Below are 15105 nucleotides of genomic sequence, written 5' to 3'. Positions count from 1 at the left end.
TTACCAGCTATATGGCTTTAGGCGAATGACTTGCAATTTTCAAACTTCAGTTTGAAATAGGAAATACAACTTAACATTATAAAGAATTCTTAAGAATTATGCTTAACAAGGAGATAATCTATGTAATGTACCAAGCATGATGTCTAGTGACCAGCAGGTGACCTCCCAGATGTGCGCATGATTCTGAGTCACACACCCAGAATACCCAAGATATTTTTTTCCTTCTCTGGAAGAATCAGTCCACTGAGCATAAAAGAAACAACTAGACATGTTCTCATCAAATTGGTCTGCAGTCCTGTCATTTTTACTTTGGAGCACACCACAAACCATTTCTCCCCATCGTCCCTTCCTTAAGTTCCCTGAATTAAAGCAATAGCTCCTAACTGGCTCCCTACCTCCATTCTCTCCCCATCCTCCAGTGCAGCATTCACAGAGTCACCCACCAGAATTATCACTCTAGAGCAGGGGCTGGTAAACTGCTGCTCATGGGTAAATCCAGCCCACTGCCTGTTTTTGTTTATAAAGTTTTATTATCACATAGCCACACTCATTTGCATATTGTCTGTGGCTGCTTTTGCACTATAGTGGCAGAGCTGAGTAGCTCTGACACACTGTAGGTCCACAAAGCTTAGAATACCGACTATCTGATCCTTTACAGAAAAAGTGTGCCAGGCCCTTGGTAACTTGCCATTCCCTTCAGTGACTTGCTTCTTATACAAAACCTACATTGAGTAGTTGGCCCTTGCCTGTCCTTCCCGGCTCATTTCTCTTTTATTTATTTTTTGAGACAGGTCTCATTCTGTCGCTCAGGCTACAATGCAGAAGCACCATCTTGGCTCACCGCCAGCTCCACTTCCTGTGCTCAAGCAATTCTCCCACCTCAGCCTCCCAAACAGCTAGAATTACAGGCTCACACCACCATGCCTGGCTAATTTTTTTGTGCTTTTAGTAGAGATGAGGTTTTGCCATGTTGGCCTGGCTGGTGTTGAACTCCTGGGCTCACGCTATCTGCCTGCCTCGACCTCCCACAGTGCTGAGATCATAGGCATGAGTCACCCTGCCTGGCCTCCTGGCTCATTTCTTGCCACTCCCCTATGTCCCACTCTTGCTGATTAAGAGTCCCCCCAAACACCACGTGTTGCTTCCACCTGTAACATCTCTACTCCCTTTCCGCATGAAAAAATTTCACGTATTCTTCAAGATTATTTTTAAATGTCCCTTCCCTCTGAAGCCTTCCAGCCCTATTCAAGGGTCAGGCACTCCTTCCTTAGAACTCCCTTAGCACACTGTGACATCCCTTCAATAGACAGCATGTTGTAGAGAGTGAATATGGGTCTACAGATCTTTCTCCTTTGCTGGACACCCCCAACCTAAGCCTCTCATTTCCTCCTGGAGCACACTGTTCTTGTCCAGGATAGCAGTTACCAGTTTGTAATCATCATGTATTTTATCTGTCTATTTATGTCTTAAATGCCCATCCCCTAATAACTGTGAGCCCCGAGAAGGCAGGAACTAAGACTGTCAGAATCACCATCACTTTACCATCACCTAGCCTGGAGCCAGCCATATAGTTGTTCAAATTATTAAATGAACTGATGATTGGCTAAACGCAAACTATATATATATATATATGTGTGTGTGTGTGTGTGTGTGTGTATATATATATATATATATTTTTTTTTTTTTTACTAATAAATCAAATGCAGGTGAAAGAGAATCTAAGGTACCATAGCTGTTGCTTTATGGGCATACATGGTACTGCCTTCCAAACCCTTTTGCACCTTGCCACAATCCAGAAGATTGGATGGGCAGAAGCACCACTGACAGCTTAGATGTAGATACCTGACGCATGTATACAGCCCTGTGCACTCATTTGTGGGAATCGGTGTGGAATGTGTACATAGGCCTTTTTCATGACAGAAAATTCAGACCCTGTGGAATAGGAATAAAGCCAAGTACGGGATTATGTAACTTCACTGAACCACACTTGTGTGGCGTCATACAGCATCCCAGCTACACCTTCCTGGGGAAGTACTTCCGCCACTCCTTGTCTACTGAGGAAAAGTGGGGCAGAATACCTGTAGCTTCTTCTCTCCAAGGGAAGAAAGAGGTCCCTAAGGAGAGTGCCCTGTGTGTCCATCACACCCACACCCAGCCAAAGGGACCCTGCACATGCCCACATCCAGGTGAGAGACCTGGCTGGGAGGAGAGTGGGGAGGGGTCTGGCAGGTTTGATCCTTCCTTGCCTCCTACAGTGTCCTCCAGTACCTTCAAGCTGTCCTCCAGGGAACGTTCAAGCTGGAAATGTGACGCTTGAATGATGCACTGTTTACTTTTCCTGACACCTGAAGGCTCAAGATCAAGCAAATAATTCAGCTGAGCTGCTGCTTTGTGTGGGGAAAGAAAAATATCCCAAGGCCATTTCCCGTGTGACCTTTTGGATTCACGATGGTGCCCTTTGGGAGAGCCCTTTCCATAAAGGCCCTCTGTGAAAGTGTGTGCATTTCACTGAGATGTTTCCAAGAAGAGCAAAGATGCCATTTCAACCAAGGCAAATATATGAAGTTGGCAGCCAAACCCTAATTCCAGCTCTGAGCCTCAGGGATGTCAGCACCATGAACATGAACCAAGGCAAAGCTGAATTTCTTGTTTAAGTCAAGCTTTTAACCCTCTATGGTATCTGCCTCTGGTCTGAACAAAAGAATCTTAAGTATGAAAACAGAGATTGTCTTTGCCCCTAGATAAAAACATCTTCTGGGATGGCTTCTGGGAGGCTCTGGGACGCAACCTCTAAGCCTGCTAACAAAGAATTCATAGGAAATGCCCGTATTTTTCCATTATTAAGACCTTAAATGGCAGTGGTCAAATCCTCTAGGGTCATTCCAAGCAGAGGGTTGTCACTCCGGTAAATCTCATAACGGGCCTTTCATTTCCTACAAGATCTAAACAACTCTGTCTCCTCTTATATATTCGTCTTCATCTCCAACTACTTTTCCCGTTGCTCAGAGAAGCAGGTATCTCTTCTCCAGTCCAAAGCTGGTGTCTCCTCCCCACAACCCCACTATGCTCTAGGTCCTCTTCCTTCCTCCTGAAACCTTGGTGCTGCTGCCATCCTTACCTCCAGGTATCTACACAGCAGATGCCAATTCCCCATGCCTGAAGTGGAGCTTCAGCACATCATGCTCTCTTGGAGAATACGTTGAGGCAAATTCAGTGGATGATATACTGAATGCACCTGAATTTGACATGGTCTGGACTTAACAATAAGTGAGTTGTTAATGCTCACCACTGGGCATTGTGAAAGAAATTTTCTCTGCTCCACCTAATAAAAGCTAAAGACCTGAAACACCTATCCAGAATTTCTATAATGATATCCAACTATCAACATGGAAGCCATCCAGAATATGAAGAGAAATATTAGAAATCTGTGCGGAAAAAAGTGAAGATGGAGACACCTCTCCCAGCATGCATAGTCCATTTGTGGCCACTCTATAACATGTGCTGGTTGAATAGGCGCGGTGGCTCACGCCGGTTATCCCAGAACTTTGGGAGGCCGAGGTGGGCAGATCACGAGGTCAGGAGTTCAAGACCAGCCTGACCAGCATGGTGAAACCCTGTCTTTACTAAAAATACAAAAAATTAGCCAGGCATAGTAGCGTGTGTCTGTAATCCCAGCTACTTGGGAAGCTGAGGCAGGAGAATCACTTGAACCCAGGAGGCAGAGGTTGCAATGAGCCAAGATTGCGCCACTGTACTCCAGCCTGGGTGGCAGAGCAAGACTCTGTCTAAAAAAAAAAAAAAAAAAAAAAAAAAAAGTGCTGGTCTTTTCCATCTTTAAAACACTGTCTCTACCTAATACCTCTAGCTGCTGTCTTTTCTCTCTTGTTACTTTTATAGCCAAACTTCTAAAAATAATTGCTAAAGTTTGGTATGTCCGCTTCCTCACCTCACATTTGTTCATCAGCTCTCCTCATCTGTTAGAATCCCCTCACCAAGTCATCAATAGCTTCGGAATTTCCAAATCCATGGACATTTCAGATCTCTCGTTCTTCCATGTCATTTGAAGCTGTTGATTCCCCTCTCCTGGAAACTCTCCTCTTCCACATCCCAGTCTCCCATTTCCTCCTGCCTTTCTGCACATCCCCTTCCCTGTTGACTTCACTGGATCCTCTCCTTCCTTCCCTGAGGTCAGTGTTGTGCCCTAGTACCGCCATTCTCAGAAGCAATCTGGCACAGGACTGGCATCCTGATAGCTGACTTAAAATCCTAGGTCCATGACTTATAGCTATGTGACCTTGGGCAAATTACTTACCATCTCTGTGCCTAGGTTTACTCAGCTGTAATATAGGTAAAATAATAGTAGTACTTCCTAACAATGGTTGTTGAGAGGATTAATACACATAAAGTGTTTAGAACATACAGTACACACTCAATAAACATAAGCTATTGTAATTCCTCTTGCTATACTCCATAACCCTCCGTAACCAACTGATCCACACCATGACTTCACTACTTTGGTTAAAGTTTGCTTGTGGGCCAGGCACAGCAGCTCACACCTGTAATTCTAGCACTTTGGGGGACTGAGGCAGGAGGATCACTTGAGGCCAGGAGTTCAAAACCAGCCTGGTCAACATAGTGAGACCCTGCTCTATAAAAAGTTTTACAAATTAGCTGGACATGGTGGCATATGACTGTAGTGCCAGCTACTCAGGAGGCTGAATCAGGAGGATTGCCTGAGCCCAGGGGTTCAAGTTCAAGACTGCAGTGAGCTATGATTGTGCTGCTGCATGCCGGCCTGGTCACAAAGTGAGACTCTGTCTCTTAAAAAAAAAAGTTAGCTTTCTTGTAAATCTTGAAGACTCTTCTCCTGAATGTCAAACCTAGAAAACATCTGCCCACTAGCCATCTCTCCCAGACTATCATAATACTTCAAACTCAGCATATCTGAAACTGAGTTCATCATCCTTCCTATAAATGCTGCTCCCTCCTCCCCGTCCCTTCTCTCTCCTAATGAATAGCCCCACTATCCTTCCCACTGGCTGCCAGGCCAAAATGTCAGAATCATCCTAGACTCCTGCCCCTCCCTTACTCCCCCGTTCAGTCAGTCACCAAGTCATGCCAACTTTATTGCCAAAGGCTTTCTTAAGTCTGTCCAATTCTCTACCCTAATTACCAGTGTCTTATTAGGACCTCATTATTTCTCACCTAGATGGTACTAAGTCACAATAATATTAAAAATAATACTGGCCACTAGTATGACATGCCAATTACAAATAAACCACTGTAGTAGACATTTCACATACTTCATTGTATGTAACCCTGACTGCTATGCATGTCACCCATAAGGGAGGAAGTAGAGTCTGCTGTTTTCAGATAAGACAGAGGCTCAGAGACATTTGCTAAACAGCCCAAGTTACAGGGAGTGTGGCTAGGAAGGAGGCTGAGATGTATCTGACTCCAAATCCCAGGCTTTTTCATCCCCTAAACTGCAATAACATGCTAACTGGTCTTCTTGCCACTCATATTATTATTCTCCAATATTTACTCTATTGCCAGAACAGTATTAGAAAAAAACTTTGACCCAGTCTCTCCTCCGTGTGAAATCCTGCAGTAGCTCCCCACTATTTTGGAATTTTCAAAGTAAAATTCCAATTCTCTAGTAAATTCAGATGTGGTTACCTTGCCCCTTCACAGATTGACTTCCTTTGTCCCCAGCCATGCCTATCTGCCTTCCCTTCTTCAAACAGCCCTGGCCTGCTCACCTGGACATGCCGGACTTCTCACCGGCCCATCTGCCTAGGCTCCACTTCTCCTCTCATCAGTCTGGATGCTCCATCTCAGCCTCTTCGATGCATGTTGTCTTGGACTCACCTGCTCTCCAAGCTGAGTTTAGGTGTCCCTCCTGTGGGTGCATGTAGCACCCTGTGATTGCCTCTAGTATGGCACTTTAGGGTAGTACAACATTCATTGACTGAGCATCTACCATATGCCAGAGTTTACAGTAGGCTCTGGTGATTTGGGAATCAACAAGACATATGTCCTGCTTTCAGAGAACTTACTGTAATGAGAGATGGACAGCAAAACATTGCATTACTATCTCTGATTCCCTTGTCTGTCTCCACACTGGATTGCTGAGCTCCTTGGGCACAAAGAGTATCTTGTCCATCTCTGCTTCCAAGGCCTGGAACTGTGCCTGGCACACGAGGGTGTCAGTAAGTGTTGACAGCTTGAGCTGAGCAGACACACCAAGGTCACCAAGCTGTCTCTGTGAACACATGAGCACACCCAAAGGGACACTTTTACTTTCATGTGTGTCTTTTTCAGACTAAATGTCTGAGTCATTGTCTTCTGAAGTTCCACGAGATCCTGCAGTACACCCTGCGTTTGACATGCAGCAGGGTCTAACACTGGCGAATGCCCAGGCTAACCATTCCTGCCCTGTGTGACTGACCCATTAGGAGATTAAGGGACCGAGGCCTCACAGCAAGTAAATGGCATTGCTGACTCTCTTCTAGTGCTCATTCTGCCTGCTCTCAGGTTCACAGCCACATCTCAGTGCAGCAAAGAAGGATGCCACTGTCAGAGGTTGCTCGGCCAAGTGGCACTCAGGATGGGGGAACTCAGGAAAGAAATGCACCCTTCTTCCAGTAAGAGGACCTATCCGCCTCCTCCCATGGGCCGCCATGGCCTGTCTTGTCTTGACAAGATGAGCATGTTTGTGGAGGTGCCCAGAGAAAGACAGCTTTAGGCAGCCCTTTTGATCGAAGTCCCCTTGCAGAAACAAGATCCCCTGAAGTCTGTTCCCTGCAGCTACCGCCGGCCCCATCTGAATGACAAGGGCAGGAGGGGGCAGGGCAAAAGGGGAGAGGCTTAAATTACAGCAGGTGTTTTGTAAAAAGTCTTCTTTTCCTTGCAAGTTTATGGTTGCTTCTCTACTAAGCAGCATTTCCCCCTCCTCTCACCATGGAGGGCAAAGTGCAGGCTGCCTTAGTGATCAAAGACAGGGCAAGAGGTGGAAGAGAGTTTGTGAACCCCAGAACAAAGAGCGTCTCACTTCCCCCAGGCACAGCCTCAGATGCCAGGCTGGGGAGAAGGAAAGGGGGAAAGTGGGGAGGAAATGGCTATTCCTATCCCAACCACAGTGGCCCATACTCTTTCACCCCCTTTTTCGAAAACAGATTTTCTAAAAGTATCTTTGATGATAACAGCTCTCTGGAGACTATCTGGAGCGGGATAAAGGGCTCAGAGTTTGGTGCCCTGGACCTGATCCTGGCTCTGCCTTTTAGTTGTGGGTGTGACCCTGACTCCTCCTCTAATACAGACCTCAGAGGGTGTTTGTCAGGATCCATGCAATAAAGGCAGCTAAAGCCCCCAGCACAGTGCCTGGCACCCACCCCAGGTTATAATTGATCTCTAGGAACCACTCCTGGGACCACTTCCCTGGAGGAAGGATGGTCCCCAGAAGACAGCATTCTTCTCCCTGTCTCTAATCCCTGATCACTGGCTGGACTGAGTCTTCTTCTGTACTTACATCTTCTCTGTCATGGCACTAATCCACCATACTGTGTTGTCTGTTTTCTTGTCTATCTCTTCCTTCAGACCATGAGCATCTTGAGGTCCAGGAATGGGAATTCCATGCTAGAGCATTCATTCACTCATCTATCACTTACTAAGTGCCTCCTATGTGCCAGGGGGTCACTAAGTGGTGAATAAATGAGTAAAGCCTGGGGATAACCTATAAAAGGACCTATATCAATTGTCTAATCAATAAGCACATGCACCCGTCCTCTGTGGGGAGCACAATGCAATCAGCACATGCAAAAGGCTTTGGGCTCAAAGAAAGACTGCAAATTGGAATGCAATTCCCAGGAAATGTGTCAATCCTAATAGCTGTTGATCTGCTGGATCCCAGGTTGGATTTTATATGAAACAAACTTTAGCATCAAAACTCAATCTCTCTCTCTCTCTCTCTCTCTCTCTCTCTCTCTCTCTCCCTCTCTGTCCCCACTGCCTCCCCCCTTCCTTCCCTCTGTTTCCCCATCCCTTTCTAAGTCTGGAGAAATTTAGCAATTGCTTAGCAATTCATGCAGACTTTTGAATGCTCTAAAGGTAAAACCCAGACTCTGGAGGGGCCACTCACATAGCTCATCAGCTAGGGCTTTGAAAAGAAAACAAAACAACTATCCACAACCTCCCAGCTCAGTTTTGTTTTTGATGTGATTTCTTTGCTTACTAGAGACAGTGTCCCTCCCTGACCCGTGGGCTCTGGTCCCACTGCCCCAGGACGAAACAAGGCCAGCAGAGATAAGAGGCAGAGCCACTATTCAAAGAGCTCAGCACACCTGAGCTTTAAATGCCCACTCCATTGTCTCAAAACAGTACAGAGACAGACTCCTGGACTGGTCAAATGTCAAAGCCACTTCCCCAGGCCCATCTCTGCCCCCCAGCCCCCACCATATGCCTACATGTCTTCCAGGCCCTTTCTTGACTCTTACACATGCTGTTTCCTATTTGTAATGCTCTTTAATCACCAGTCCCTTCAAACCCACCAAGCTCCCGCTTACATGTTAAGGCCGAGCTCACACATCTTCTTCCTGATGCCTTTCCTGACTCTTCTAGCAGAGATGGCGCTGGTTCCTTTGAGCTCCCAATTCTCTGCTCAGATATCTTATTCTATATAACACACTCTGATGATCTATTCACATGGCCAACATATGTCATGGACTGCAATCTTGATGGTACAAACCAGGTCTTTTTCATCTTTGTGTCTCCAGCACCTGCACAGAGCTACTTATTGCGCGTGTATTCCAAGTCCACACTAATACCTCAAGATCCTGCCACCACTCTAGTCTGACACCAAATGCCCTTTACAGCACTAAACAGGGTTTCACGCAGAGTCAAACAACACAGTGCATTTCACAGAGAATACAGCGCAAGATGTAAACAGGGCAAAGTGTATCTCCCTAGAACTAGACACACAAAGCAGGGGCCAGCTTCATCAGAAAGTCTGCCACAGGTCAGTTAAGAGGTGCTACCCAAAGTGGCAGCCAACAAGATGTGACAGCAGAGGCCTCAAGACCTGGCACCAAGCCTGACATTTCTACCCTGGGCTAGTTTATCTTCTGTGCCAAGCTATAAAAGCCTCAGTATAAATACAAGGGATGCCCAAACATCTTGGGTCGCACTTTTACTCAAGTCATTCATATCCTAAAGGAATTTGTTTCTCAGGTCAGTCAGCTAGTGACCTAGGAGAGGGGATGATGCCAGGAGACAGTATGAGTATGGTGTGGGAAAGGGAAGGCAGTGCTATAGGGCAGTGGTTCCCAACCTTTTTGGTTCCAGGGACCAGTTTCCTAGAAGACAATTTTTCCACGGATAGGGGGAGATGGTTTCAGGATGAAACTGTTCCACCTCAGATCATCAAACATTAGATTCTCATAAGGAGTGCACAACCTAGATCCTTCACACATGCAGTTTGCAATAGGGTTCACGCTCCTAGAGAATCTAATGCAGCTGCTGATCTGACAGGAGGCCTCCGGAGCTCAGGCGATGGCCTGTTCCTAACAGGCCAGGGACCAGCCAAGGGGTTTGAGGACCCCGCCGTGGGGATCTGAAGAGTCTTGGATGTCAATGGACAGGAAAGTTCTCACCCTACTCAACCCTCAAAAGCAGCACTTACTAGAGTGTTTCCCTGGCCCCTAAAAAACCCACAAGGCTTTACACGCGCCAGGTGACCTCATCCCGCTGAAGTTTTGGAGACGACCTGCCAAAACAAGCAAACTCAGGGGGATTACAGCTGTGCAGGACAGCTGTGGAAGAAGCCAGAGTACACAAATGTGCAGGTCTTTGTGTAAGGCAGTCTAGCCCACAGAGCAAGTGGCCCAGGGACTAGCAAGGAGTGGGCTCGGCTTTAAAAGCCAAGGCTGCATTAGAAGCAATAAAAGATTCCAAGTTAGTTTAGTGATCAGTTGTAACCAAGTATCCAGCGTAAAACACAACTTACCCAGAGGGTCAGTGAATGTTTTCTGCTTCTCCAAATCTGCTTCTCCAACAGAGAATTTAATATTTAATAATATGGGTTATTAAATTCCCTTAGCCAGTTTTACCTTCAATGGATAAATGAGCCTTACAATACGTGGAGAGAAGGTGTACTTCGCATCTGATCAAGTATAATGTGGGAGATTGAGCTGGTGGCATTTATTCATCCATCCCTCATTCATCAATTGGTTTCATCAATATTTACATGCTAGGTGCACACTGCAAAGGGCACATGCTTGGTAAGGACAAAGCTGGGGTCACGGAGTTTTTGACCCCAAGTGTGCACCTCTGTCCTCTAGGCAGGTGTGTGTTGACTCCATTCCCCCATCCCAAAAAAAGTTAATGCTCTTCTAGCCCTGACTATGTACACTTAGGCTCAATTTAGCATAAAGATCAGTGGTGCTGGGAAGTAACCCCAATGTCCTGCCCTCTGTGGCTTGGGGCAAAGCAAGGAGGCAAGGAAAGGAACAAGAGTTGTAAGAAGAATGGCATAGTCTTAAATCACAAGCATGATGCAGGTGGAAAACCCAGTGGACTTAGGCTCTCATTAATGCACTTAACAAACCTTATCTCACATTAACTGAGCACTTACTATATGCCAAGCACTGGGCTAAGCCCTTTACCTGCATAGTGTGAAGAGTATGTGTTTTGAAATCCAGATGTCTGTGTGAATCTTGGCCCTACCACTCATTAGCTCCATCACTCTGGGCAAACTGCTTAGCCTCTCTGTGCCTCTGTTTCTTTGTCTGGAAAATAGGGCAATACCAGTAGTAACTGTAAAGGACATTACAGGGTTTAAATGAGTAAAAACGTATAAAATGCTGAACTTGAACCATGTCCTGCAATTAGGTAGGCACTCAGTATTAAGATGAATGATTATTATTCCATTAGTTAGTCATACTAGTCTGCAGAGAAGGTATGCTATTTCTTCTTACCAAGAAGGCTTTGCGAGACTGAGTCAACTTGACCAAGGTCAAGTAATTAACTTTTAACAGAGTTAATAAGTGGCAGAACTGAGATTTGAACTCAAGAAGCCTGACTCCAAAGCCTGAAAGCTTAGCCATCATCATGAGCATGAACGGTACTGAGTTAGATTCTAAGTATGTAAGACTAGGGGAGAGATAAACAAAATACTACAAGAGAGATATATTTAAAAAAAAAAAAAAAAAAAAAAGGCAGGACAGGGGAGGGGAGAGGGGAGGCTGAGGCTGAGGCTTCCCCGCAACCTGGGGTAGGGCAGAGAGCAACAAAATTGTCTGTAGGAACTGAAGAATGATGCTTCACCCAAAAGGAAACTTGACTTCTAGTCTCAAAGACTGATTGCCAGCCAAGGAGGAAGAAGGGCATTCCAAAAAGTCAGGACCTAGAATACCAAAAGAATAGTGGGTTGAGGGAATGTCAGAAACATAGAGGAAGTGGCATAAGGTGAGGCCAATTGTGAAGAGCCATATGTACAAGGTCGGGGTTTACATTTTATTCTGTAAAGACAGTGATTGTCAAACTTTAAGATGCAGAGGAATTACCTTCAGTGCTTGTAAAACACCTGCAGATTCCCAATTCCCATCCCTTCTGTTAGCAATGGGGAACCAACAAGGGTATTAAGGCAAGATAGCAGCATGACCTGCTGTGGATTTGGCAACAGAATTCTGGCACTGGAAGGGAGGGAAAGACAGGGACAAAGACTGGTATAATCAGCCAAACTAGAGCAGATAAAAGGATGAGAGCTGGAAATAATGGCACTCTTCATGAAGTGACACATTAAACCTGGGCTTCTCAACCTCAGCACTGTTAACATTTTAGGCTAGATGATTCTTAAACCCTGGAAGCAGAGTGGGGGAGAGGGAAGATGTCTTGTGCAATACAGGATATTTGGCAGCATCCCTGGCCTCTACCCACCAGATGAATGAGATCCTCTTCTACTTACATGATGACAGCCAAATATGTCTCCAGACATTGCTAGATGTCACTTGGGAAGTAAAATCAAAATTCCAGTTGAAAACCATTACTTTAATAAGCCCTAGCATCCTGCTTTACAGATGAGGAAATCCAGCTACAGAAAGGTACAGAAAGGCCCCAGCCAGGATTCAAGCTGGTGGTCTCACTCCAGGGCCTAGGCTCTGAGCTACTGCGCTTGACTGCCTTTATGGAAAGGAGATTCAAGCCAGCCTTCTGAACAGTATTACACATTTTGTGACAGACCGGATGCCAAGAAGGGGATGAATTAATAAGGTTCAAAGGTGAAACCTCAGTGCTTGCCGCTGAACTCAGAGGACAGTAGATACTAAATAAGTAGTTTGGGTTTGAATAGAATCAAGGTGTATTAGGTCAAAACGGAAAAAAAATCTGGTCCCTTGTACTATGAGCAAGGAGGTGGGGGGTTGGAGGGACCGTTCTTGCTCAGACTGAAGAAAGGAATCTTCTGTAGGGCTGGACTTGAAGTGTGTGTGTGGTATAGACCAGCTAGGACCCAAATCCTGGCTGGGCCCTTTCCTGGCTAGCTGTGTGGCCCCATCTTATTTTGCCTGTTTGTAAAATAGGGGTAAGAGTCCCTATGCATAGGCTTGTTATGAGAACTCAGGCAGTTAATAAAAGCAACATGGCAAGCCAGCACGATGTGGTTGGCACTCCTCTCCTTCCAGGGCATCCTTATTTCCTCCGTGCCCCAACGCGCTCTGTATTGCGTGCCAACACCTCCCCTTACTCCTCAATAGTAGGAGTGGGGACCCTCACGCAGACCCCCCAGATAGAGCGGCGTGGACTGTCTGCGCGCCCCCCTCCACCAGCAGAGCGTCCCACTGGGACTTTAGGGGGCGCCAACAGCCTTTCACTCCTTAATTCACTCGGCTTTCGGGGTCCTGGGGGTCGCCAAATGCGCGCGGCGAGTTGGCTGCCCCCGAAACAGACCAGGTAAATAGTCCACGGTGCAGCACTTTCTGCAGGTCCGCCCCCTGCAGGTTTGGGATCGAAGCCAGTCAGGCTCAGCCCAGCTCCCACAGGCGCAGGAGAGAAGCGCCAGATTTGGGAACGACCTGCTCTCCGAAGCTGGGCTGCAGAGGCAGGGAGCTGAGAGTTCTATCCAGAAAGAAGCAGTGGGGCGAGAGAAGAAACAGGAAAGTGGGAGGAAGACGAGGCAAAAAGGAAAGCGCTGGGAAGCAGAGTTCCTTGTGGAACCCAGCCTGCAACACCTGGGCAGGGGCTTGGGAACAAAGCAGCGGCTTCAGGTCAGAAGTGCTCTGGGTGTTTCCGAAAAGAGGGCGCTCCGGAGAAGCCGGAGCCCGCTGGGGATGCCGGCGCCCCAGAGCCCAGGGTGCGCTCTCGGGCGCCGCTTACCTTCGCTGGGGCCCCGGCGCGCACTTCCGGGGACTGCGCTCGGGGCGCGCGGGGCCGAGCAGGGGGACCCGGAGCTGATCACCGAGGGGCGGACGCGACAAAGCGCTGCCCGGGGCTTGGGCCGGCACTAGCACCTCGGAAAGGAATCCTGCCGGAGGGGCCGCCGGGGTCAGGGCTGGCCTGGGGACGTGGGGTCCCGGCCTGGGTGCTCACGGGCGGCGGCGCCAAGCCCCGCAGAAACTGGAGGAGCCCGAGTCAGTGGGAGGAAAAGGTTGTCTCATTTCCTTCGATCTCCCCCCTCCTCCACCCGCTTGGCTCCGGACCTGCCCTCCCTCTCCCCCGCCCCCTTCTGCAAGCCAGCGGCCCATGTGGGCGCCCGCAAGACGCGAAACCTGAAAGGCTGCAGCGTGCGGCACCTCCCTCCGCGCCAAGTTAGTTCACGCTCCCAACTCCCGCCTGCCTCCCCGCGCTGCGGACTGTCTGTAGGGCTGGGGAGGTTCCCCATCGGCAGTCCCCACCCTATCCCGGTCCTCCAGCCTTTCCTCCTGCTGGGACGAGCCCAGATTTGAAAGCAGACCTCCAAGCCCCTGCCAGCATCCATCCTCTCTCATTCCTGTCCCGTCGCCTGCTCTGAGCCTGTATTCAGGCACTGAACTCAGACAGGAAATAACCACTTACTTTGTTAAATTTGATCAACTTTTTTTTTTTTTTTTTTTTTTTTTTTTTTTTTTTTTTTTTTTCCTGAGTGGGAAGTTAAAGCCTGATGCATAATCTCGAAGGAATGTTCATTTTTATCGGAAGAAATGCAGCTGAGGCCTGTGTTTGGCCTTTCTCTTTCAGGATTAGGGTCTTGTTTGTTAAAATCAACAAGTATTTATTGAGAGTGATAGGCGCTGAACTGCGCGATGGAAACGCAGAAACAACCAGAGGGACACCCTGTTCCTAGACAATCGTCATAGGGGGTGACTGCAGGGAGAGAGCAGGTCCCAGGATGCCGTGGTCTCTTAAGAGATGGGTCACGGAGTGAAAGTCTTCTACAGAATCAGAATAAAAGCATGGACAGAGGGAAGACGGAATAAGAAAGCCCTCAGGAGGCGGTCTACCAAAGAACATGGCCAGGGCAGTGAGTGATGGTGGGGAACGGGAGGCGGGGGTGAATGTTGTGCCAGTCCCTTAGGAAAGGAGAGGAGCTGCTAGAAGCAGTGGGATGGAACTGATAAGATCTGAAGCCCAAGGGCTTGAAAGGGAGAAGATGAGGAGAGGATGAAGGAGAGAGATAACTCCCAGGCCTCTGGCTAGAGTAGCCAGTGACCAAGTGGATAACTAGAACCTCAGAGTACTTTCTGGAGCTGCTACTCCAAGTGTGGTCCACAGACTGGCAGTACTAACACCACATGGAAGCCTGATGGAAATGAAGACCCTTGGGCTGCACTTGAACCACTGGATTAGTATCTGCAGACTAACAAGATCCCTAGATGATTCAAATGTGCATTAGAATTTGGAAGCACTGCCCACTAGACCACTGACTGTATATTATACTGTATATTAGACTGACTGTATATTAGACTATGGAGCCCTGGGTGTATATTAGAAACACCTGGGGAGCTTTAAAAACCAATAGGAGGCCCCAGCTCCACCCTCACAAATATTTCTTTAATTGTCTGGGGTGGAGCTCCCACATCAGTTTTTTTCAAATTCTCTCAAGATTATCTCATACAGCCAGAGATGAGAGCCACT

The 15105-nt window shown here is 47.4% G+C and overlaps 1 protein-coding gene across 3 annotated transcripts in view; it reads right to left on the bottom strand.

Moving 5' to 3' along the window:
• Positions 1-14033, bottom strand: part of EVA1A (eva-1 homolog A, regulator of programmed cell death) — a 68661-nt gene extending 54628 nt beyond the window's left edge. The window contains exon 1 of one of the 3 annotated variants that reach the window (XM_050754321.1): positions 13946-14033. In XM_050754321.1, the coding sequence (XP_050610278.1) occupies positions 13946-13979 (34 nt within the window). In that variant the 5' untranslated portion in view covers positions 13980-14033. Of the gene's footprint in view, positions 1-13368; positions 13834-13945 lie in introns of those variants that run through there. The other 2 variants (XM_050754324.1, XM_050754326.1) reach the window with 2 other exon arrangements.
• Positions 14034-15105: the final 1072 nt, after the last annotated feature.

Source organism: Macaca thibetana, chromosome 13, assembly GCF_024542745.1.
Source record: "Macaca thibetana thibetana isolate TM-01 chromosome 13, ASM2454274v1, whole genome shotgun sequence".
NCBI classification, from domain to species: Eukaryota; Metazoa; Chordata; class Mammalia; order Primates; family Cercopithecidae; genus Macaca; species Macaca thibetana.
This window is presented reverse-complemented; position numbering and strand designations above follow the sequence as displayed.